Here is a 26,651-nt window from a genome sequence, read left to right as displayed (position 1 = left end):
GGTTTATTGATGAAGGGGTTGCTAGAATTATTATTTGGCTTCAAGTGATTCAATTATTAATTTGGTTAATAACTATAAATAACTTGTCTTAATTATTTAAAAGATAATGTTCTATTCCACTTTGCCCCTTGTTGGCTCTGTGTCAGGTTGCCAACTCGTGGTTTATACTTTAGCTAGCAATTTAGACCCATAAATATTTTTTCAATAATTTATGATTGAAGGCACGTTACTGCTGATGTTGGTACCTTGGTGGAATATCAAAGAAACCCGTGTAAGCATTTTATTTAGATACTTATTTTAGTCCTCATTTGTTATGATTTATGATAATCTCATATGTCTTTGTTTGATGTGTATTGGAATGATGCATAAGATAAAATTAAAAATGATTATTTTTGGCAATGGAATTTGTTGGGTTTCTATCCAGTGCCAGAGCCCCAACCCGAAGTTTGGTGCAGCTTTGCGAGAGATTACTTTAATTGTATATTAGGAAATATAGTCCTTGCATACTTTGTTATTGCTACGGTTTAGTCTACCTTTTTTACTTTTGGGGACAAACATATCTTTGACCCAAAGCATTAGTGTTGTAACTTGTAAGATGAGAAAGTTTCTTTGAAAAATATGCTACTTTTGTAGTGTTAGGTGTTAATGGGTTTGAGATGGATTTTTGATTCTCTAAGAAATTATGTTGTTTTTAGCTTATGGAGTCTCTAGAGTATTTGTTCTTTCCAATTTTGAAGGGACGGTAGAGCTCTGTCTTTAGCTTTTGCGGGTTATTCTCGTGTGTTGTTTTTTTTATAGGAGAATTTATTAGCATCCTTTCTTTGCACTGATTGTTTTTTTTTTTTTTCTAACTTCATTCTCTTTTTAGAGAGAAAAATAAATCCTGTAACCAAGTTTGAAATTTATACTCCAGACATACATGGCTTTTAGTTGTGGAAAAAGTAATTTGGGCCAAATTTATTGACACGTAATTACCAACTTCTATAATTACTTTAATTTGGTTCAAGCTATGGTTTAGATGATGGTCCAACAGAGGTGGAGTTTGAATTTATGTTCTTTTATCTTGTTCCATAGTGAGGTGACTTTCATGTGTTGATTCTAATGTTTGTGCATGTCACGTGGTTCTAATAAACCGTGGCATTTAAGTTTGTCTGAACTGTCTTCACTCTTCAGCAGTGAAGTAATGCTGAAAGAGCCGTGATAGTTTACTTTTCTTCTAAGGTCTTAGATATGTGGGTTGGCAAGCAAGACTTATCATTAGCAAATAGAAGTTAATCAAGTTATGGATGAGCTGTAGCCTACAAAACCTATTGTGTAAAGAATTTTGAGGAAGATCATGGGGTTCCCATGCTTCATTTCTTAATACTGAACTACTGAGGCATCTCCTTGCCTACTTGGAAGAAGAAAATCATTAGATCTCTTCATATTAGTAATCAAATGTTTATGTTTTGATATTATTGTTAAAGAGCTTTGTCATATTTTAAATTAGAACTTTCAATGTACTGAAATTCTAAGTCTGTGGAACTTACATTAAAGTAACACAATAGAGGTCTGTATATTCAAAGGTTTGTTTAAGGTGCATAATTGATCTAAGAGAGGATATCTAGGAAGTGAATAAAACCATCATCTAAATTAACTGAGGTGTGTATGTCTTTAGCAAATAGGATAACTCCTCCGCAACAGCCCCTGTATAAGTTTTACCAAGCTATTTAAGTAGGAAATATTGATAAGATTGATACTCAGAAATGATAAAGAAATACAAATAGGAAATAAAAATGAAATGGAATTGTATTGATGAACTGAAATTCTTACAGAACAAGACTTGTACATGCTAATACAAAAGAAAAATGAGAATGTATTACAATGGAAAATTAAAAGAACAAGAACAATGACAGATATCTGAGTATTCGAGAGACTCTGTCATCTCCCAGCCCAATTCCAAGTCTTAATTCCCAAGATGCTAAACCTTTATCCCCATCCTTCTTATAGTCCCCTCCCCTAGGTAACCGAAACCCACTCTCCCTTTCATGCCCCCTGGAATGTGAGTTAGTTATGAAGGTGTTGATCCCCTGTGGTTGCACCTATGATACTCCCTAGTAATGGGTGGTGTCCTAACAATACTCCCCTTCTTTTAAGGACCTTGTCCTCAAGGTGTAGTTTAGTCAACAAAGACCCACCTCCTGGATCCCACTGTTTGAATTGTAAGACTCCACATACACACCTATATCGACAATTTCCACCTGAATCCCATTGCCCTTTTGCAACAGTAATCACTCTTTCAATAGTGGGAAAAATAATCCTAACAGAAAAATCCTTCAATCCTTCATTATACTGTTTCTCATGCAATCTGATATGAGTTTCACCATCATCAATTTGTGGGAAAGGTAATCCTCAATCAGCTGAACTAGCGTGAGGGGAATCTTGCCACCATATATAGTTAGTCACACTATTCCTCTGCATCTCTGCCAAATTTCTAGATGTAATGACAACTAGAGTGATCTCTTCTCTTATAACCATCTCAATAGACTCCTTGTCATCTAGGTCCACACAATTGTTAACAGACAAAGAGAAAATACCTTGTCCGAGGACCCTGACGAGAAAAGGCAGCACAAAGTAGCCGATTCCTTCCAGCTTGGCCATATGGAGCTTCTTAGAACAATTACCCCATGAGAACATGAACTTTGTAGCATCAAATGAACAGTGCGTTCCATTTTCTTGATGATTGACCCAACCATTATCTCCAACCAGTATCTGCAATGTGCTATCTCTTGTACCTTTTGCAGCAACTAGGTCCTCGTTTGCAAATGTCGATGTGTCAACAAAGTGTAAGAGCAAGGGTTTGGGGTGATTGGAAATTATTTGTTGTAGGTGAGTGCAGGTTGAGAATATTGGTTCGATTTCGTGAGACTTGGAGATCTTTGTGGATGTCGTTCTTGGCGAAGTGACGTTACGATCAACTTGGTATAGGCAGAAATCATAAATTTTTGGTTTGATTAGGCTAGGCATCATCTTGGGCTTACAAGCCCAAATGTCACCCTTAAAAAAAAAGAAAGGACTCGTCCTTGGGCTGATTTGGGAACATTTCAATAGTGATTTGAGCCTGATCTTTTTGGCCAGCAACTTAGCCCAAATTCTCTAAGCACCATTGCGACCTACTTTGCTCCATCTTCTTCAGATGCATTTGCAGACCTTTTTTCCCTTCAAGATTGTGCAGCAATGGATTTTTTTCCAACTTAAGAAGGTTCGAGTCCTGTGGTTGTGATGTCTTCGCCTCACATGTTACCATAGTCAAAGCTTTATGTGCATCCTTGTCTCCCTCAATTTCCTCTCTCTTCGTATCCTCTTCTTCCTTTCTTGCACACGTTTGTTGATGCCGTTCACAGCAGCACCAGGGCAACTCCTCCTCATACTCATGAAGATCCAATTCCGCAGGCTGTGTCAACATCGTCACTTGCACATCATTCATAGGCGACTGTTCTTCTTTGTTTTTATTCTGAAATTTTTTCTCCATACAATAGCCCAAATCTGGTTTCGTGAATGAAGATGTTGGTTGCGCATCCTCCACAAGAGTCTCCTCTTTCACTATCTCTGTTTTTTGTTTAAAAAAATTCCGTTTCGTCTTCCTGCTTACGAGTCTTGATTTTCTCGTTCTCCTCAGAACCTTCGCCCCTCCTTCTTGTACGTGATCGTCCTCTAGAGTGATGCTTGGCCTTCTGAAGAAGCTCATCAAAGAGTCTGAGTATCTCCCTATGATCTTCTTCAACTTGCCTCTCTTTTCTTCCAATCTTCAAATCTGTTTTGTAGTTGTTTCTCTCTTTTCTTCCAATCTTCAGATCTGTTTTCCATACTTTTTTTTTTCCTGGTTTCAATGCTCCTGGATCAAGAGTCTGATACCAATTGATAAGATTGATACTCAGAAATGATAAAGAAATACAAATAGGAAATAAAAATGAAACGAAATTGTATTGATGAACTGAAATTCTTACAGAACAGGACTTGTACATGCTAATACAAAAGAAAAATGAGAATTTATTACAATGGAAAATTAAAAGAACAAGAACAATGACAGATATCTGAGTATTCGAGAGACTCTGTCCTCTTCCATCCCAGCCCAATTCCAAGTCTCAATTCCCAAGATGCTAAACCATTCCTCCCCATCCTTCTTATAGTCCCCTCTCCTAGGGAATCGAAACCCACTCTTCCTTTCATGCCCCCTGGAAGTGAGTTAGTTATGAAGGTGTTGATCCCATGTGGTTGCACGCTTGCACCTATGATACTCCCTAGTAATGGGTGGTATCATAGTAGTTAATTGCGCCGCAAGCCGCGCCGTATGGGTGTTGCGGTGCCTTGCCGCAAGAAAACGCGCCGCGTCGCACCGGAATGCAATAGCGGCCATTGCAATCATATTTGCAGCCAAATCACGGCAAATGTGATTGGAGTGGGGAGGGGGATGGGGTGGAGAATTTTGTGTAGTGAAGTGGATCTTGGCACTGGGAAGAGAGTACCAGTTGCTGGAAGGGTATGAATCATAAGGGTTCCTTCCTCAATCGGATAATTAATTGGAAAGGGTAGTGTTCTTCTATTTTTGAGTCTATGTCGTGATTGTCATTTCTTTTTTCTGTTACTGTTACAGGTTGTATTCACGGTGGTGATATAACTCTGTTTTACATTAATAAAATTGTAGTTATTCAGTGAGACCACCGTTCCTTTTAATATCTGTTCTTGTTAATTGGGTACCAACAGTCATACTTAAATTGACTGCTCAACTAACAATATTTCAATGCATGTACTAGGTGTCTGGTATATGCAGTGTTTTTGAGTGCCCAGAATATCTTTGTTAAGATCATCATTTTTAGAATTAGACTTATGAAATGACCTTTTTGACAGAGCTTAAGTACTCAAACATATATTTGTGGTATTGGTCATTCGGTGGCAGTGGTACTATGGTTAAATAGGTTAATGGACCCTTTTAATTTAGAAGCTTTTCTGGAATTTTTCTGAATATGTTATGGAACCCTTGTGTTTCTAAAGTTTTTTTGCAATCTTAAATATGTTATAGAAGAATCTTTTGAGATTTTTTGTGTTTGTATCAGGATTCGTTATACTGTTGTTCCACATTCTTTTTCAGGTCCAACTTGCAAATCAAAATCAACTTGGTGATCATTATGCCTCCAAACATCCGAAAGAGAAACCTCCTGCAAAGTCAAGCTAGCGATCTTCTGAGCAGATAGTACAAAAGTTCCAAAAGAAAATTTGCTCTCTTGGCGTGCCTCCATGCTTTTAATGTAATGCCCTGCTTCCAAGCCAGATAGCGACATGTTTTAATTTCATTTTGTTAATGTGCATTATTGTAAGATCATAACGGATGATACAAAATCTACTGCTGTCATCATGAGAATATTATCCGGTTGTACCAGTGCAGGCTAACATAAGGTGGTCTGCAACATTACATAAAATAACATCCCTTTGCACAGCCTCCCAAAGTGGGACTCCTTCCTAGAAACCAATAAGGAACATCCATTTGATGTCATGTTGATCTATTCAGATGCCCTATGTACACGTTCAATAAAAAAGAAACAATATATAAAATGTGAAACATTTGTAGTTGAAACGGTACCCAAAAAAATAAATAAAATAAATAAAATAAAAGAAAGCATAACAAAAAACCATACGTCTCTGCTTGGACTCGAGTGCCACAAGTGGCACTATGAGAACAATTTTACCAAAAACGTAATGACAAACTTCATCCACCGAAATCTCGAATCATGCACGTAAAAATAAATTTAAGAAAAATGTCTTTTATCAAATAGAAACCATTGATAGAAAATAATGTTTAATAAAAAGATAAGATACCCTAACCCCTACCCATGATTAATTTGTTAAAGATTGCACGCGATTCCTTGTCGAATGTTCTTAAACGTAGACCTAAGAAACACAATAAAACATGCAACAAACTGACAGTCTTCTTCAATCAGTTGAGTGTTGAGTATGTTGATAGTTGTCAATTGGTTTATTTATGGGCTCACCCTTGACTGAATTAGTAAATATGTTCTTTGTTTTTCTACAGCACGCCCCACGAAAAAAAATAATCATGAACAATACAAATCTAAACAACTCTTAAGTGCTAGATTTATCCAACATCAAAACTTTAGAGATTTGACTGGGTAGAGTATTTGGAGGTGTTAGTGCTCGAGTAGAGGTTAGGATAGAGTAACTCCAATACTTGAAGAGGGCATGATTTTGCGACTCAAAACCATGAAAGCTAAGGATCATTTTGTATAAAATTTCATCTCAATCACATCCAGAACATTACATAAAAGAAAACAATAAGATTTATCTCAATAATAAACAAACTTGTCATCCTTGCATGCATCTTTCAGGGAGGGAAAAAGGAAAACCTATAATATATGTACCGAAATAAGAAAAATCACACAGACAGGCAGAAACCAACACCTGTTTTTTAGTTACAGCAATATGTCCCTGAACTTGAATGCCAAACAGAAGTATCCCTAAATAGTCATATAAAAAAAAATCTTTCTGTATCAATTTTCAAAAGAAAATGTTCATACACTCCTATTATATTCATATGTTCTCCTTCCTTCATCCAATGAATGCTCCTTTCCAAAATTATCTGTAATCAAAAGCTACTATGAAATTTAGTTCATTCACGGCTAAACTAAGAATCATATATCAAATGGAAAATAGAAAGAAATTAGCTATAAGGAACCCAAGCCATTTGCCTCATTTAGTTAGATTCATGAATGAGTTTGTTTAAAAGGGTCGTCAACAAAGCATCCCTTATCTCCGCTCTATTCTCTTCTCTCATTCTCCTCTGTTCTTCTCTCTCCCTCCATGCCTGTTCAATCATTAATCTCTCCCTCTCAAGCTTTTACATCGATTGCCGCCATTCCTGCTCAAACAGCTGTCTTTCATGAGCACGCCTTTCCATCATCTCCCTCCACTGCATCTCCATCCTTAGCTGGTGCTGGAAAAAATCCTTGAGCATTTCCTGAATACTACTAATATTGTTACTGGCAGCATTTGATGGAATCTTTGCCCTTGAAGACTTCTCCATGTCAACTTTGTCAGCATCATCTCCCTCCACATTTTTGTTCTACCACGCAGATATGAAGTGATTTTCCCTCAAAATTTTCCACCAACTCAATCAAAACCTAAGTGCTGAATCAATCCGACCAAAAACTCATAAGCATTATTCAAAGAAAAAAAAACATAATATAAAATAAAATCGTGTCGCCTCTGCCATACAAAACTCACATCGAAATTCATAATGCAAACGCCACAATTAACCAAACGACACACACAAAACAATAAGACTATATATATATATAGAGAGATACCTTATAGCGATTAACGAGGTTCTTCCACTTGCATTTGCACTGTTCAGGGCTCCTTCTGAAACCTCTCTCCCTCATCTTAGGTTTGAAGAGCTGAAGGGCAACTAGCAAAGACAGTGCCATTTTTAACAAGTGTTCGATGTGTTCGATGAGCAGCTTCCTGGGAGGTTATGAAAATGGAAGGTGTAGTCCCAATGTGAATGGTAACAATGTTGCCATACTTGGAACGTAAAGATCGAAGGACAGATTCGAGGTCAGCAAAATTTTTAGACGACTTAAGGAGCCAGAAAATATTAGCTAATAAGGGTATGGTAGGAGGGTTTGGTGGTAGTCTCTTGTTGCGGATGACATTGAGAAAAGCTTGAAGGAAAAGGTATAGAGAAATAGAAGATAGAAAATAGAACCACAATTCCATTTTTTTCTTTTTTTCCTATCAATCAAAACTAAAATCTCTGTTTCTCTACTCTAATCCCCTCCCTTAGCCATACTTTTTAGTTATGTACATTTGAGATTTATATATTGTGGGTTATCTTATGTGTGCTTACTGTTATGATATTTGCCATCGTTATATACATCTCACTTAAATGTTTAGTGGTTTCTAAATAATAGCACCTATCACTTATTGAAAACTTCCTAGGATTGTCATAACTCCTAGATCCATTGAGTTTGTTAACAATTGTTTGATATATAATATTCTCAATATATATAAATGTAAAATCGTAAGATGTTAAAGAAACGTACGATGATTATAACTTACTATTAAGAAAAGTGCTAGTTGTTTCAATTAGTTATAAGTACTCGAGTTGCCTTGTAAAAAAAAAAAAAGCACTTCTTAAAGTTATGTTACATTTATACTTTAACCTTTTGTTATTTCAGTATTAGTTCACTGTAACAGTCCTATTTAATAGTTGGGTTGTTTCTTATTTTTCTGAGTTGTGGATAAGAATTAAAAGAAAAAAAAAGGTTCTATGTCACTGTTTGTAGATTAGGAGTAGTGGGTAGTTAGAGTTATTTTCGCTTGGACTATTCTCCTAATTCAGTTGTAATTTCTTGTTTTTTATTTTTGTTATATAGTGTTGGGCTTTTTCCTTAATGCTAAAATCACAGCCCATGCGGATTTAAGAAATCCTAAAATCTTAATCCTCTTCCTTCCCTTATATATATAAGGGTGCATTATCCGTGCGATGTACGGAGAAAAAGATAAAACGTGTCACTATTTATTTATTTATATATATATATATATAGACACACACACGGGAAAAGATGAAACATGTCACTATTTTCATATATATATATATATATATATATATATATATATATATTCAAAGTATATCAATTTCGAAATCTATTCAAGTTCCGAAACAGTAACATATTGTGGTTGCACTTGTTGTTATTAGGCACGATTTATTATTATTCAAGTAACATGTTTATTATTCAGTTATATATCTATCAGTTCCGATTTTTCGTAAGTTATCAGTTACATATTTATTATTCAAGTAACACATATATCAGTTCTGCTTTTTCAGTTTAATAGATATATTCTAAGTTTGTTACATTATAGTTGCTGTTTTTTGTTAGATGTATTTATTACACTTGAAGGCCCAACAAGGAATTTAGTGTGCAAATTGTGGTCTTCTTGTTTTATATAGATGCATCACTTCGGTATTGTGCAAATTGTGGTCTTCTTATTATACCATCCCACGCAAATCAAAAGGGAATGGACGATATGTATACAAGCTAAGTATTATATCAATATATCTTGGTGGTAAAATAAAATTTTCCAAGCACAATAAATGTTAAAAATGTGATCATATCGTGCTTGGAAAATTTATTGTGCTTGGAAATTTTTATTTTACCACCAAGGAATTTAAACTCATGTTCTGTACACGAAGGAAGCTACTCTAAAGTCTTTCTTATCAAAGCTTTTAGATAAAAGGCTCTTGTTTCATTCAATAAATCAACATCTTACTAGCAAATAAAATGTCATCTACATAAAGTATTAAGAAAATATATTTACTCCCACTTACTTTCATGTAGATGAATCAATTATGAGCATACACTGGCTTCAGAGATTCGTCCCATTTGGACAGATAGATCACCTAGACCAATGCACCTCCAATAATTTTATTTATTGTTAAGTTTTCAATTAAAACACACAATAACCCCCTTTGGGCAGTAAATTGCATGAAATAACCAGAAGCATTCCTCAATAATTTTTTGTTGTTGCATTTAAACAGTTTAAGCGGAAGCATACAATCCAATAAAAAAAATTACAGCATGCAACACAGGCTGAGAATACAAAATCATATAATAATATCAATTGAGAGCTAATTTTTCAATACATTGTGCACCAAAATATATCAAAAAATAAAATAAAATTCATAACTGATAGAGTTTAACACAATTTCATTTTTATCACCAAAAGTTACACACATAATGTAATAAATTAGTCATGAACAATAACAAAAATAATTAAGTATCATATACTCCCCTTTGGGCAGAGTATATAATATATAATTATTTTTCATACACGAAGTTTTAACAACGGAGAGAATTATATATAATTGTCTAAAATTTATCCCCTTTTGGCAGATAAATTTTATATCACCTTAATTCCAACATAAATGCATCATATGTAATTTTCAAAAAAATTCAATTACATATTCCCATCAATAATTTTTATCTTCATGTAATTTATTATTATATATTAAAAATCTCCTTTGGGCAGGTAATTAACATATAATAATTATTAAACAATAATAATAACTCATGAACCAAACATGCTCAAACAACACGAAACACTTTTCCAACATGTGTTTCTAAAAAATTATTGCATTTGTCGATAAAAAAAATTCCACTTATTGTCAATCACAATTATTAAAATTGTGTATCAAAATAATATTTTTTCATTATATTACATTGAAAATACAATACACTAAAACAACATAATGATATAGCAAAAAGGAAATATCATGGAATCCAAAAGTGAAATGCAGCCCTATTAAATATAACAAGGCATGAAAATCTAAACCAACATAATTTTATGGATAAAATGTGTGTCATTTTAAGAGATGTAAAATTGTGCCATTTTAATAGAGAGAAAGAGATACATAAAGAATGAGAGAGAGTTGACCAAAAAAATAAAGGTATGGGTCTCACTTCTTTGAGAGAGTGAAATGATATAAGTTGTGTTATTTAAAAGGATAAATATTTTTTTCTAATTTTATACATATAAAATAAGGGTAATATTTTCTTCCTTTTACATGACACAAGCAATTTTCCTACATAAATATAAAAGTGTGCCCCTTAATTCTTTTATTTTAAAAATAATGAACCCCACAATTAGTTATCTCTGTGACATGACTTTGGAAATTTTCTTACAACATAATATTTGTTTTTCTCGTTAAATAAATGGGTTTATCTTTCAATAGCAAAAGACGTGGTCCAAATGTGATTGGACTTTTAGATATAACCGTAAAACACTTTTAGATAGATTAGTGTTGGACTTTTAGATATAACCGCAAAAAAATATCAATAAATATATCAACTGTGGAAAATAAAAATGTGGACTTGAACTTTTAAAAAAAAAAATCTGTCTTATAATTCGTGCAATAGAATAGGAAGAAACATAATAAAATAGTTTCTTTAATGTTCACACAACAAACAAACCGTAAACTTGTAAACAATATCCGTAAAAGACGAACCTAATAAAAACAGTATATTTATTAAAAAAAGTTTGGCGTTTGTGACATAAGTTATATCATTTTAGGAGAGAGATAAACACAGAAAAATGGAAATCATGAGAGAGAGAAAATATGTGATTTTTTTTTAATTTAAAATTTAAATAAAATTTTTTTTGTGTCTGTCTCTCTCTTAAAATGACATAACTTTATGTCATTTAAAATTACAATCAGTTCTCCCTTAAACAAAATAATAAATGAAAAGGATAATTTTTCAAGGACGTGTACCATGCAAACAGTATACTTATTTTTATCCAAACAAACAAAAAATCATTTAATATTAAAAAATGATTCATGAAACAAAAAATCACGCAAATCAAGTAAAGTCACTGACAGTAAACTAATACCACGAAACATAAATTTGTTAGTATGGGCATATCTTCCGAAACAGTATTCAAGTAAGAAAAATTCAAGTAACTTGAATAAAAAATAAATAAAAAAATTGCTAATATTGATGCACGTTTCACAAAACAGAATTTTCAAACCACAATCGTAGCACACAATTTAGATTAGCAGGTAGACTCAATGGTTCAATTACTGCAACACGTACACACAGCCACTATGCCATAAGATCGCACCTATTAAAAAGTTCCTAAACATGAACGAGTTTCCCAGACTTTTCCTCAAACAGGTGGTATACAACAACTAGAATACCCCAAATCCATTAAAAATTGCAATTATGTGTCATTGGGTTTCCATCGTCAACATATACAAGTGTCCAATTACCTCTTTCATTCACGCTCAGAGTGAAAACATAGATGGAAATAGAATTTAACTAAAAAGAACGGATTACCGAATTTACAAACAACCTATTCATCATCTTTGGGTCTTTTGAGGAATCGAAGAATGCTCGCAACCATATTAACAAAAAACAAAAACAAAAACAAAAATTATTATGTACGATCATAGAAAAAAAAGTGAAAATATCCATTCTGATCACTTTACATTTCAGCCAAATTAATCATTTTTTTTAATCATAATTGATACCTTTTTTTTAATATCAGTGTTTAAGCACGATCCAATACAAAGGATACCATAAAACTACCTTCTTAATATAAAACATCATAGAAAACGTTTTCTCCACTTTCCTATACTAAATATAGGACAATAGTGTAAATGTATTCAAATGGTGATAAAAAAAAGGGCACGAAAATTGAAAACTTAAAATGATGTTTTAAACAAGAGTGCTTTTTTTTTAATACGATGAACCCTAAAATTTTAGAATACAAATTCTCCTTCAATATTTCATAAAAACACACATATCATACATGAATAGAAAGATCGTGACACTAAAATAAAAACCCTAATATTCTCGATTCAACAGAAGAAAAAATTCATGAATCAACACATAAAGTTTCAACCTTTATAAAAATAATCCTAATTTCTTGATTCCAATCAAGAACGTGGATTCTAAAATCATATACACATGGCTTTGATACCAAATGTTAGATTTATTTTAACCTGGATTATGTATATGATTATAAAATACCAAACAATATAAAATCAAAGTTAGGATTGTATGTACCTTGTTGGATCATCACAAAGACGAAAGAAAGAACGGACTATATGCAAGATCTTCATTTCTGTCACTTGTTTCGATAAAGGCAGCCTCAACAATGATAGCATGATGTTTAACTCCAATATAAATAGGCGAGAGATGAGACCTAGCTAATAAAGTCTGTGTCCACCCATCATGGAAAACCAGGGTCACACTAAAACCTACACTGCTGCCCAATTAGGCCCAATAACAACAGATGTCATAAGCCCAATTCAATGTGATCACAATGGGCCAGTTACAATAATAATATTGAAATATCTATTAACCCGATTAATTTTAAAATACACAACTAATTAATTAATATTGCCCATAAAAATAATATTTGTAACATATATATGATTTTAATTTTCGTGTACTGTTAATGTAAAAAGTTGTACTTTATTTGATAATGGATTTACACATTTTTAATAGTTGCATGCATAAGCTTGACTTTGTATTGAATCAGCACTGCATTTAGTTAATATACTAAATTAAATAAAAAATTAAAAAAATAATAAAAAAGTTAGATGATTGATGATTGATAATTAAAAAAGGCAGAAAAAGCACATTAAATGGTACCATATATAATTATATATAACATTTTCAAGTCTATTTTATATAATATTATTTTATATATATAATATAACAGATAATAAATTATTATAGAAAACACATTGGATTGTTATGGTAGTAAGAACGAGGGAGGACATCATTGTATTGTTGGAATGACAGATTCTATCAGGAATACAAACTGTTGCGACAAAATCATACGATTATGAACATGATGGATTCTGGTTCATGAATATGATTCACGGAGATGCCGACACTTACTTTTGAGGGTGGGGTCACAATCCATGAACCACGGTAAAGGCATGCTGCAATCCTCTTTTACATGTTGTGTAAAAGTGAGCCAAGAGACACTACTCCCATCATTTTGGATACTGTTTTATATATTTTATTTTTTTTGGTACAACCATTTTGGATACTGTTTTATATATTTTATTTTTTTTGGTACAACCATTTTGGATACTGTTTATATGCGCGCAATGTTGACATTTCTTTCATTTTTTATTTTTGTAACAAGGGTGAGATCAATCAAGATAATCTAAATTCCATGGTGCGGCTCTCTTGAAACAAGTTTCGGCCTCTAATGATTTGTCCTGTCTCACATTTTGAACAATTAAGAAAAATTATTAAACTAATTTCGATATGTAAGGGAATATAATTTTTCAGGTTACATGAAATAAAATTATCTTATATACATACAGAAAAAACTAACAAAATATTAATTATTCAATTGTTGTTTCTTTTTATCTCATTCAATTGTTGTTCTTATATGTCATATGTCATATTTATACACTGCTGTTTCTTTTTATCTCATTCAATTGTTGTTCTTATAACATAATATTAATTATCAAGAAACTAACAAAATTCCAATTTTTTTTTTAATTTTCTTATTTTGGAGGAAATGGGGTGGGGATTGGAAAGGGGGAGATGGGGTCCTAGCACCCCTAAATGCTAAACCAGAAAGTTGGAAGGCATATTTCAAGTGATTCTTGGAGACACACATGGTCTCAACGGATTCTTCATCACAATAGTGAAAGCCTGATTCTCACTCAAGTCAACCTCACACCCATCTTCAAGTGTCCATTTAAAATCCCTTACCAAATTGGCCACAAAGTACTCAAGGTGCAGCAGTGCCATACTAATTGCTGGGCAAACTCTCCTTCCAGCACCAAAAGGCATCATTTTAATCTCCGCAAACCCTTTTAGATCAAATTTAGTATCACCTTCACAATGCCTCAAAAACCTTTCAGGCTTAAACTCCATTGGATCTTCCCACACATTTGGATCCCACCCCATTTCAGCCACAAGAAAATTCACCATTGCATTTTTAGGTATATCATAACCATCTATCACAGTGTCTTGCGTCACTGCCCTAGGCAATATAAAGTGACCTGGTGGATGTCGCCGCAGGGTCTCTAACACCACAGCCTTCAAATAAGGCATCCTTTTCAAATGTTCCTCTTCAATGTCTTCACCATGTTTCACAACTTTCTTAATTTCATCAAAGAGTTTCTCTTGTACGTTTTGATGCTTCACTAAATTTGCCATGGCCCACAACCACGTGGTAGCTGTTGTGTCAGTGCCGCCTAAGATAAACTCAGCACACAAACTCACCAACTCTTCATCCTTTAGCTTGCTTCCACTATCTGGGAGTTTCATATCAAAAAGGGTATCAACATAAGCCTCAAACTCTGTTTCTACTTCGTTTCCAACACCAACACCAACCTTGCTTTTCATTTTCTCATGTCGTGCTTTTAATATAGGGAGGAAGACACTCACTTGACTTTGACGAATTTCCAAGATCTTTCTCCATAGTCTTCTAAACAAAATCTTGGTTAAAAAGACTGGTAGAAAATTCAGGACATTGAACCGAATGAAATTGTGAAGTAAACTATGTTGTACCCTTTGAATATTCTCAACAGTTTTCTCATCAAGTTTATCTCCAAAACACATATAAGAAAGTAAAACATACATTGTGTAATTAAAATGATCATAAATTGGTATGCCCTTATTATTGCCTGATTCAATATCAGCTAAAAGATGTTTCTTGAATACATTTAACGCCAACTTACGGCAATGAGAATATGAATTTAATCGAGAAGGTTGAATAACTTGCATGACGTTTTGACGTAAAAACCGCCAAATGGGACCATAAGGAGAAGTACTAACGGTGTATAGATTAGGGAAGAAGACTTTGATGGTTTGAAGAGCTGAGGGGCGACTAGCAAAGACAGTGCCATTTTTAACAAGTGTTCGATGAGCAGCTTCGTGGGATGTTATGAAAATGGAAGGTGTAGTCCCAATGTGAATGGTAACAATGTTGCCATACTTGGAACGTAAAGATCGAAGGACAGGTTCGAGGACAGCAAAATTTTTTGACGACTTAAGGAGCCAGAAAATGTTACCTAATAAGGGTATGGTAGGAGGGCTTGGTGGTAGTCTCTTGTTGCGGATGACATTGAGAAAAGCTTGAAGGAAAAGGTATAGAGAAATAGAAGATAGAAAATAGAACCACAATCCCATTGCAAACATTGAACGGAAATGTTGGGAAGAAACAATTGGAATACTGTATATATAACGAAGCTTGAGTAGTTTGAAGGGAAGAAACTTCTTTTCAATTAATTTACTGTTTTTTTTATAAAAGCAACGATTGAAATACTCATCTGACTTTGGAAAATACAATTGAATTAAACTTTTTGGACCAAATTCATTACAACGTTAAAGCATGGTCAGTTTATCAGAAAACGTAACGCTTGAAACCACAATTAAAACGTTAATTAATTCCATTATAGGTTACGTTAATTGTATTAAATAATTTTTCAACGGAAATGTTGGGAAGAAACAATTGGAATACTGTATATGTAACGAAGCTTGAGTAGTTTGAAGGGAAGAAACTTCTTTTCAATTAATTTACTGTTGGGAAGAAACTTCTTTTCAATTAATTTACTGTTTTTTTATAAAAGCAACGATTGAAATACTCATCTGACTTTGGAAAATACTATTGAATTAAACTTTTTGGACCAAATTCATTACAACGTTAAAGCATGGTCAGTTTATCAGAAAACGTAACGCTTGAAACCACAATTAAAACGTTAATTAATTCCATTATAGGTTACGTTAATTGTATTAAATAATTTTTCAAATTATAGGTTACGTCAATTGTATTAATTAATTAAAACGTAACAAAGATTATTTTCAAAGATTATTAGTTAATTAATTAATTAAATCTGTCTTATAGTTCGTGCAATAGAATAGAAAGAAACAAAATCTGTCTTTAATGTTCACACAACAAACAAACCGTAAATTTGTAAACAATACCCGTAAGGGAATTACTTTTCTTACATAAATTTTTTTTTATCTCCTACACTCATATTTTTTAAATGGGTCCCACAAGATTTTTTTTTTCTTACCTATAACTTTTTTCTCTCTCCTAACTTTTGTTTGAGCATGAGATAATACTTCTCTTATGCAACATAAGTGACGTATTACCCTATCCGTAAAAGACGAACCTGATAAAAACAATATATTTATTAAAAAAAGTTTGTAGTTTATTATTTTAAACGACATAAATTATGTCATTTTAGGAGAGAGATAAACACAGAAAAATAGAAATAGAGAGAGAGAGAAAGTGTATGATTTTTTTAATTTTAAAATTTAAATAAAAAAATTTCTGTATCTGTCTCTCTCTTAAAATGAGATAACTTTATATCATTTAAAATGACAAACACAAACAAAAAATAATTTTTCAAAGACGTGTACCATGCAAACAGTATACTTATTTTTATCCAAACAAACAATGAATCATTTAATATTAAAAAATGATTCATGAAACAAAAAATCACGCAAATCAAGTAAAATCACTGACAGGAAACTAATACCACGAAACATAAATTTGTTAGTATGGGCATACCATGTCTTCCGAAACAGTATTCAAATAAAAATAAATCAAGTAACTTGAATAAAAAATAAATAAAAAAATTGCTAATATTGATGCACGTTTCACAAAACAGAATTTTCAAACCACAATCGTAGCACACAATTTAGATTAGCAGGTAGACTCAATGGTTCAATTACTGCAACACGGACACACAGCCACTGTGCCATAAGATCGCACCTATTAAAAAGTTTCTAAACATGAACGAGTTTCTCAGACTTTTCATGAAACAGGTGGATGTCGCCGCAGGGTCTCTAAGACCACAGCCTTCAAATAAGGCATCCTTTTCAAATGTTTCTCTTCAATGTCTTCACCATGTTTCACAACTTCCTTAATTTCATCAAACAGTTTCTCTTGTACGTTTTGATGCTTCACTAAATTTGCCATGGCCCACAACCACGTGATAGCTGTTGTGTCGGTGCCGCCTAAGATAAACTCAGCACACAAACTCACCAACTCTTCATCCTTTAATTTGCTTCCACTATGTGGGAGTTTCATATCAAAAAGGGTATCAACATAAGCCTCAAACTCTGCTTCTACTTCGTTTCCAACACCAACACCAACCTTGCTTTTCATTTTCTCATGTCGTGCTTTTATTATAGGGAGGAAGACACTCACTTGACTTTGACGAATTTCCAAGATCTTTCTCCATAGTCTTCTAAACAAAATCTCGGTGAAAAAGACTGGTAGAAAATTCAGGACATTGAACCGAATGAAATTGTGAAGTAAACTATGTTGTACCCTTTGAATATTCTCAACAGTTTCCTCATCAAGTTTATCTCCAAAACACATAAGAAAGTAAAACATACATTGTGTAATTGAAATGATCATAAATTGGTATGCCCTTATTATTATTTTTCCTGCTTTAGTAGTTGTTTCTTTTTGTTCTTTCGTGTCTGAATTTGCAGTATTAACTATTAAGCACAATCAAAATGATAATTCAGCAATTCCTGCCTTTTAATTCTGGCACTAATGAATCTCCCCCTTTTCTTTCTGACAGCACTGCTTTCTGTTCAACTTGCTTTTTTTCTTTGCACACACTGATTTTATATTCGTTTGGAGTGATTGCCTAAGGAATTGAATTCATGAGTTCACATCCAGAACTAGCCTAATCTTTCTATGTTATGTGGCACAAGTTTGACGCATGCTTTGAATTAACCCAAATAATCTATGATTTGGTTTGAACTTACAACTGTTCAAAAGAATTAAATCAGATATGGTGCAGTGTTAAACTGTGTTGCATCTAGTCATGGCCTGGAATATTGCACCTGTGTAAATTTTATTACCAAATTGTTTAATTCGTAGTTTTTTGCCTTTAGTAAATAACCCCTGATGTACCTAATGAAGTTAAGAAACAGACAGATTTAGACAAAATTACTAAATTAATTGTTTTTAAACCTAGTTTTAGTTAAGGTTTTTTATAGCTATATTGCTGCTTTTATGAATGTACATAAGCCGACCATGAACTTTCTTAATGTTAATTTCTCCCCCAAATTTTAACCTTTTTTGTTTCTCTTACAAGGAACATTAATATATACTATTGGAATTTTACTCTTGAAAGTGTTGTTAAAAATTTTTTGGCCCACGGGCTGGCCCTAACCCGTGGGGTTGCATAATTTTTTGATCCGTGCGGACTGTTTGATATGTGGGTTTTTTGGCTATGGCCCGCGCAGGCGAGGGCCTAACGGGCCGGACTGGCCCGTTTTGACAGCTCTATGCAAATGCATCTGAAGAAGATGGAGCAAAGTAGGTCGCAATGGTGCTTAGAGAATTTGGGCTAAGTTGCTGGCCAAAAAGATCAGGCTCAAATCACTATTGAAATGTTCCCAAATCGGCCCAAGGACGAGTCCTTTCTTTTTTTTTAAAGGGTGACATTTGGGCTTGTAAGCCCAACCAAAAATTTATAATTTCTGCCTATACCAAGTTGATCGTAATGTCACTTTGCCAAGAACGGCATCCACAAAGATCTCCAGGTCTCACGAAATCGAACCAATATTCTCAACCTGCACTCACCTACAGCAAATAATTTCCAATCACCCCAAACCCTTGCTCTTACACTTTGTTGACTGCAAAAGGTACAAGAGATAGCACATTGCAGATACTGGTTGGAGATAATGGTTGGGTCAATCATCAAGAAAATGGAACGCACTGTTCATTTGATGCTACAAAGTTCATGTTCTCATGGGGTAATTGTTCTAAGAAGCTCCATATGGCCAAGCTGGAAGGAATCGGCTACTTTGTGCTGCCTTTTCTCGTCAGGGTCCTCGGACAAGGTATTTTCTCTTTGTCTGTTAACAATTGTGTGGACCTAGATGACAAGGAGTCTATTGAGATGGTTATAAGAGAAGAGATCACTCTAGTTGTCATTACATCTAGAAATTTGGCAGAGATGCAGAGGAATAGTGTGACTAACTATATATGGTGGCAAGATTCCCCTCACGCTAGTTCAGCTGATTGAGGATTACCTTTCCCACAAATTGATGATGGTGAAACTCATATCAGATTGCATGAGAAACAATATAATGAAGGATTGAAGGATTTTTCTGTTAGGATTATTTTTCCCACTATTGAAAGAGTGATTACTGTTGCAAAAGGGCAATGGGATTCAGGTGGAAATTGTCGATATTGGTGTGTATGTGGAGTCTTACAATTCAAACAGTGGGATCCAGGAGGTGGGTCTTTGTTGACTAAACTACACCTTGAGGACAAGGTCCTTAAAAGGAGGGGAGTATTGTTAGGATACCACCCATTACTAGGGATTATCATAGGTGCAACCACAGGGGATCAACACCTTCATAACTAACTCACATTCCAGGGGGCATGAAAGGGAGAGTGGGTTTCGGTTACCTAGGGGAGCGGACTATAAGAAGGATGGGGATAAAGGTTTAGCATCTTGGGAATTAAGACTTGGAATTGGGCTGGGAGAGGACAGAGTCTCTCGAATACTCAGATATCTGTCATTGTTCTTGTTTTTTTAATTTTCCATTGTAATACATTCTCATTTTTCTTTTGTATTAGCATGTACAAGTCTTGTTCTGTAAGAATTTCAGTTCATCAATACAATTCCATTTCATTTTTATTTCCTATTTGTATTTCTTTATCATTTCTGAGTATCAATCTTATCAATATTTCCTACTTACCCCTGTTGCGGAGGAGTTATCCTATTTGCTAAAGACATACACACCTCAGTTAATTTAGATGATGGTTTTATTGACTTCCTAGATATCCTCTCTTAGATCAATTATGCACCTTAAACAAACCTTTGAATATACAGACCTCTATTGTGTTACTTTAATGTAAGTTCCACAAACTTAGAATTTCAGTACATTGAAAGTTCTAATTTAAAATATGACAAAGCTCTTTAACAATAATATCAAAACATAATCATTTGATTACTAATATGAAGAGATCTAATGATTTTCTTCTTCCAAGTAGGCAAGGAGATGCCTCAGTAGTTCAGTATTAAAAAATGAAGCATGGGAACCCCATGATCTTCCTCAAAATTCTTTACACAATAGGTTTTGTAGGCTACAGCTCATCCATAACTTGATTAACTTCTATTTGCTAATGATAAGTCTTGCTTGCCAACCCACATATCTAAGACCTTAGAAGAAAAGTAAACTATCACGGCTCTTTCAGCATTACTTCACTGCTGAAGAGTGAAGACAGTTCAGACAAACTTAAATGCCACGGTTTATTAGAACCACGTGACATGCACAAACATGAGAATCAACACATGAAAGTCACTTCACTATGGAACAAGATAAAATAACATAAATTCAAACTCCACCTCTGTTGGACCATCATCTAAACCATAGCTTGAACCAAATTAAAGTAATTATAGAAATTGGTAATTACGTGTCAATAAATTTGGCCCAAATTACTTTTTCCACAACTAAAAGCCATGTGTGTCTGGAGTATAAATTTCAAACTTGGTTACAGGATTTATTTTTCTCTCTAAAAAGAGAATGAAGTTAGAAAAAAAAAAAAATCAGTGCAAAGAAAGGATGCTAATAAATTCTACTACAAAACAAACAACACATGTGAATAACCCGCAAAAGCTAAAGACAGAGCTCTACCGTCCCTTCAAAATTGGAAAGAACAAATACTCTAGAGACTCCAGAAGCTAAAAAACAACATAATTTCTTAGAGAATCAAAAATCCATTAACACCTAACACTACAAAAATCCATTATGTTATTATTCTCTAAGAAATTATGTTGTTTTTAGCTTCTGGAGTCTCTAGAGTATTTGTTCTTTCCAATTTTGAAGGGACGGTAGAGCTCTGTCTTTAGCTTTTGCGGGTTATTCTCGTGTGTTGTTTGTTTTATAGGAGAATTTATTAGCATCCTTTCTTTGCACTGATTGTTTTTTTTTTTTTTTTTTTTCTAACTTCATTCTCTTCTTAGAGAGAAAAATAAATCCTGTAACCAAGTTTGAAATTTATACTCCAGACCATAGTTATTAATAGCGGGTAGCGGCCAAGCTCAAAAATGCTATAGCGGTATAGCGGGTAGCGGTATAATCGCTACAACGAAGTCCATAAAAAAATTAATTAAAATTAAAAATATACATTCATAATTAATTCTATTGTCACTTTCATTCCAAACAAGGATTCAAAGAATATAAAGGAAATAATATAAATTCCTTGAAAAGAATGATCTAAATATTGTCAAATACGAATTTTAATGGTCTATTTCAAAATCAAGAAAGGAACTAAGCAAAATCATCATCTCCACCATCTTCTAAGAAGTCTTCTCTATCCTCACTGTCACTAGTATTAAAATTATAAATTTGTTCTTCCTCTTCTTCAATTTCTTCATCACCACCACCTTCATTATCAACACTTTCCTTTTCCTTTCCCTCAGTGATAAAGCCCAAGTAGGTTTAGATTAAAAAATCTATTTTACCCTTATAATTAAAGTTTTAGACCATAATACCCTCCATTCCTCCTTTTTCCATTGCTTTCTCACTGTAGCGTGCAATTGCCCGGCTAACCACGCTATCCGCTACTGCAAATTGTTGACCGCTACTGCCGCTACATTGAATAGTAGCGTTGCGTGCGTTCTATTGCGGCATATGGCCGCTACCCGCTACAATAGCGCTATTGCGGCGCTATTTTCATCTATGCTCCAGACACACATGGCTTTTAGTTGTGGAAAAAGTAATTTGGGCCAAATTTATTGACACGTAATTACCAACTTCTATAATTACACGTAAATAAAATAAAAGAAAGCATAACAAAAAAACAAAATAGGTTCAAGTATCTGTAGAATGGATTCAGCTAAACTCAGAATGAATCATGCTAAATTCAAGATGTAACGCTTATCGGTAAGTCAATGTGTATATTTTTGTAGCTTGGTCTTTTGGATTTAGCTTTTCCTGTCTCTATAAAGTTGCAATCAAATATTATTCACTATAATGACAAGGCGCGGTTGTTGTACATTATCAAACATATGAATAATAACATAAACAGTTAAGGAAAATAAGAAAAATTAATCACAAATAACATGTGGCACTGTAGAAATCTGCCATTTTTTTTAACTTCAAAATTATTGTGTACAGAATTACAGTATAATTGGTATACAAAAAAAAAAAAGAATTACAGTATAATTGCACTATTAAAAAGTGTGCCTATGAAGCAAAGAAAAAATAAAAAGTCGTCATTTTTTTATTTAGAGCGAGGCATGATAGCAAGCCAAGCTTCATCATGCTCCACTCTTACGTAGCATTTGTCCGGTTTAGAGCTCCAATCAGTGAAAATTAACAAAATAAAGGCTCATGCACCAGTTGAAAGATAATTTCGGGTAAAAACAAAAACACCATACATCTCTGCTTGGACTCGAGTGCCACACGTGGCACTATGACAACAATTTTCCCAAAAACGTAATAACAAACTTCATCCACCGAAATCTCGAATCATGCACGTAAAAATAAATTTAAGAAAAATGTCTTTCATCAAATAGAAACCATTGATAGAAAATAGTGTTTAATAAAAAGATAAGATACCCTAACCCCTACCCAGGATTAATTTGTTAAAGATTGCAAGCGATTCCTTGTCGAATGTTCGTAAACGTAGACCTAAGAAACACAATAAAACATGCAAACCTAAGAAACACAATAAAACATGCAACAAAGCCAGTCTTCTTCAATCACCTTTAATTTACAAAAGCCCATAAATAAACCAATTGACAACTATCAACATACTCAACACTCAACTGACACCCTGACTGAATTAGTAAATATGTTCTTTGTTTTTTTACAGCACGCCCCACGAAAAAAAATAATCATGAACAATGCAAATCTAAACAACTCTTGAGTGCTACATTTATCCAACATCAAAACTTTAGAGATTTGACTGGGTAGAGTATTTGGAGGTGTTAGTGCTAGAGGTTAGGATAGAGTAACTCCAATACTTGAAGAGGGCATGATTTTGCGACTCAAAACCATGAAAGCTAAGGATCATTTTGTATAAAATTTCATCTCAATCACATCCAGAACATTCCATAAAAGAAAATAATAAGATTTATCTCAATAATAAACAAACTTGTCATCCTTGCATGCATCTTTCAAGGAGGGAAAAAGGAAAACCTATAATATATGTACCGAAATAAGAAAAATCATACAGACAGGCAGAAACCAACACCTGTTTTTTAGTTACAGCAATATGTCCCTGACCTTGAATGCCAAACAGAAGTATCCCTAAATAGTCATATAAAAAAAATCTTTCTGTATCAATTTTCAAAAGAAAATGTTCATACACTCCTATTATATTCATATGCTCTCCTTCCTTCATCCAATGAATGCTCCTTTCCAAAATTATCTGTAATCAAAAGCTACTATGAAATTTAGTTCATTCACGGCTAAACTCAGAATCATATATCAAATGGAAAATAGAAAGAAATTAGCTATAAGGAACCCAAGCCATTTGCCTCATTTAGTTAGATTCATGAATGAGTTTGTTCAAAAGGGTCGTCAACAAAGCATCCCTTCTCTCTGCTCTATTCTCTTCTCTCATTCTCCTCTGTTCTTCTCTCTCCCTCCATGCCTGTTCAATCATTAATCTCTCCCTCTCAAGCTTTTCCATCGATTGACGCCATTCGTGCTCAAACAGCTGTCTTTCATGAGCACGCCTTTCCATCATCTCCCTCCACTGCATCTCCATCCTTAGCTGGTGCTGGAAAAATTCCTTGAGCATTTCCTGAATACTACTAATATTGTTACTGGCAGCATTTGATGGAATGTTTGCCCTTGAAGACTTCTCCATTGCAACTTTGTCAGCTTTCCTTTTGCGGGTATTGCTTTTGGGAGGTCTCTCCTCTTCACTGTCATATTCGACCTCATCATCTTCTGAGAATTCCTCTGAGGACCGATCTCCACTTAATCTTTTCACCCCTTTCTTTGTTTGAGCGGATCGAGTTTCAGATTCAAGAAGGGACTGTTGCATTTTATGTGCTCTTTGGGTAAAGACTGCATGCAATTCTTCAAAAAATGGGCATTGCTTGCCATGCTCTGGATCAGATGTTTCTTTTCCCTGCATAAATATTACCATGCAATTTCTGAGTAAAGTGAACACTCCCCTCTTAAAGATATGGCTTTTTCTGCATTTTCAAATAAGAGAAGATTCATGCACAGTTGCACACCCAATAACATAAATTCAACAAAAGACCATCTAAACTCACCAAACCGTACATATTGATTTCCTATGCAGGTTTTTCTGCACATGCATAGGGGAGGTCAAAATACATTGGTATGCACGTTTAGGTGAGTTCAAGGAGCCATGTTGGTGAATTTCAAAAAATAGAGGGGTTCCTGCACATGACCAAAGTTGGAGGGGGTTTGTTGACTTTTTAGCCTAAGCTGTGGCAAGCACACCCTATAACCAAATTACTTCATCATACCAAGCATCATATGAACTTAATACAATTTAATGGTACACACTCGGTTTTCGAAAAATCAACATCTTGTCATATTTCACCATTTCTGAATTATTCCAAATGGGAAAAATGCGGGATATAAGGGTGGATACATTATTACTCCCACTGGCAAAAACATCAAAATGAACGCTGATAAAAAAAATGCAATGAGATAATGAGAATGCTCGCTTAGTGCTCCTCCCACTGGCATATATCAATCAACAAATAGTAACATGTAGTTATGAACCCCAAACAGGCCCAAAATTTCAGACCCGAATACATTATATCACAAAGGCTATGATTGTTCAAGTAGAAAACAGGGAGAAGAGTGAAATTAGAGTGGGATGCCAACTTTTTGATTTGAACTCATCGTTGCTCGGCATAGGGTGAGGAATATTACTTTCAACTCACTTTAATGCTATAGAAATGGCCAACATTTCCAGGGTGGATAGTAAATGAATTGTACTCCACTTTAAACAAATCCACATTTTTGTTCTACCACGCAGATATGAAGTGATTTTCCCTCAAAATTTTCCACCAACTCAATCAAAACCTAAGTGCTGAATCAATCCGACCAAAAACTCATAACCATTATTCAAAGGTAAAAAAAAAAAAATATAAAATAAAATCGTGTCTGCTCTGCCATACAAAACTCACATCGAAATTCATGAATAATGCAAACGCCACAATTAACCAAACGACATCCAACAACACACACAAAGCAATAAGAGAGAGAGAGAGAGAGAGAGAGAAATACCTTATAGCGATTAACGAGGTTCTTCCACTTGCATTTGCACTGTTCAGGGCTCCTTCTGAACCCTCTCTCCCTCATCTTGGAGCTAACAACCTCCCAAAGCGTCTTGTTCCGCTTCGAAGCAGTGAAGTCCCTCTCAAGCTCCGCGCGGATCTCTATGAACTCTCTCGTCTCCTGCTGGCTCCACTGCGTCTGAGCCGGACCCCTCTCCTCCCTCGACGGCGCCGGAGACATCTCGCCCGATACCACCGACGGCGTCGCCGGATTCAGCAACGACGGCGTCATCATGCCGAGGCGAGCCGCCAGTGCATCGTCACCTCCACCACTGAACATTGACCTTTCTGCCACGACGTCGTCGTTTGAATCAAATGAAGTGAATTTGGGATAAGGGTTTTGAACGAAATGGAAGAAGAGCCGCACCTGAAACTTGAAGCATCGAAAAAAAAAAAAAAAACTTTTTCCTTTTTTCTTCTTTCCGCTTTCGCAAGTTATCTTTGTCGACAAGACAGGAATCGTTGACTATCATTACGTACGATTATCTCAAAATCCGCTTCTTGAAAATGGTAATTTACGATTATGTCCCTTCATTTAACAAAGCCGTTACTGATTGTCGCCTCGTCGGTGTAAAATTTACACCGTTTTATTATTATTATTATAAGCATTACATATTTTAAAAATTTATTCAGTGATGATTTTTATTTTATTTTAAATTTTTCGTTAAGTTATTTATTTATTTTAATGTTTCTTATTTAAAATTATGACTATTAATTTTTTATTGATTTAGAATAACAATTAATGTGTAAATAAACATAAAAAATAGTTTAAAAATTAAATTTAAAAATCATATGA

General features: G+C 34.2%; 3 protein-coding genes and 1 pseudogene across 3 annotated transcripts; all 4 read right to left on the bottom strand.

Moving 5' to 3' along the window:
* Nucleotides 1-6,745: 6,745 nt before the first annotated feature.
* Nucleotides 6,746-7,478, bottom strand: LOC133303928 (trihelix transcription factor GT-3b-like; annotated as a pseudogene).
* Nucleotides 7,479-14,177: 6,699 nt separating this feature from the next.
* Nucleotides 14,178-15,722, bottom strand: LOC133303907 (cytochrome P450 89A2-like). Its single transcript, XM_061503879.1, has one exon. The coding sequence runs from the start codon at nucleotides 15,720-15,722 to the stop codon at nucleotides 14,178-14,180; it is 1,545 nt and encodes a 514-aa protein (XP_061359863.1).
* A 1,633-nt stretch (nucleotides 15,723-17,355) lies between these two features.
* Nucleotides 17,356-17,925, bottom strand: LOC133303927 (cytochrome P450 89A2-like). The gene has a single exon (XM_061503905.1). It carries the CDS (start codon nucleotides 17,923-17,925, stop codon nucleotides 17,356-17,358), a length of 570 nt encoding a protein of 189 aa, XP_061359889.1.
* A 5,786-nt stretch (nucleotides 17,926-23,711) lies between these two features.
* Nucleotides 23,712-26,280, bottom strand: LOC133303923 (trihelix transcription factor GT-3b-like). Its single transcript, XM_061503900.1, has 2 exons — nucleotides 25,806-26,280; nucleotides 23,712-24,666 (listed from the first exon to the last, which is right to left on the bottom strand). Exons 1-2 carry the CDS (start codon nucleotides 26,133-26,135, stop codon nucleotides 24,070-24,072), a joined length of 927 nt encoding a protein of 308 aa, XP_061359884.1. The 5' UTR covers nucleotides 26,136-26,280; the 3' UTR covers nucleotides 23,712-24,069.
* Nucleotides 26,281-26,651: the final 371 nt, after the last annotated feature.

This window comes from Gastrolobium bilobum, unplaced genomic scaffold (genome assembly GCF_033153095.1).
Source record: "Gastrolobium bilobum isolate Gb01-03AN ecotype WA unplaced genomic scaffold, APGP_CSIRO_Gbil_v1 utg15030, whole genome shotgun sequence".
Lineage (NCBI taxonomy): Eukaryota > Viridiplantae > Streptophyta > Magnoliopsida > Fabales > Fabaceae > Gastrolobium > Gastrolobium bilobum.
This window is presented reverse-complemented; position numbering and strand designations above follow the sequence as displayed.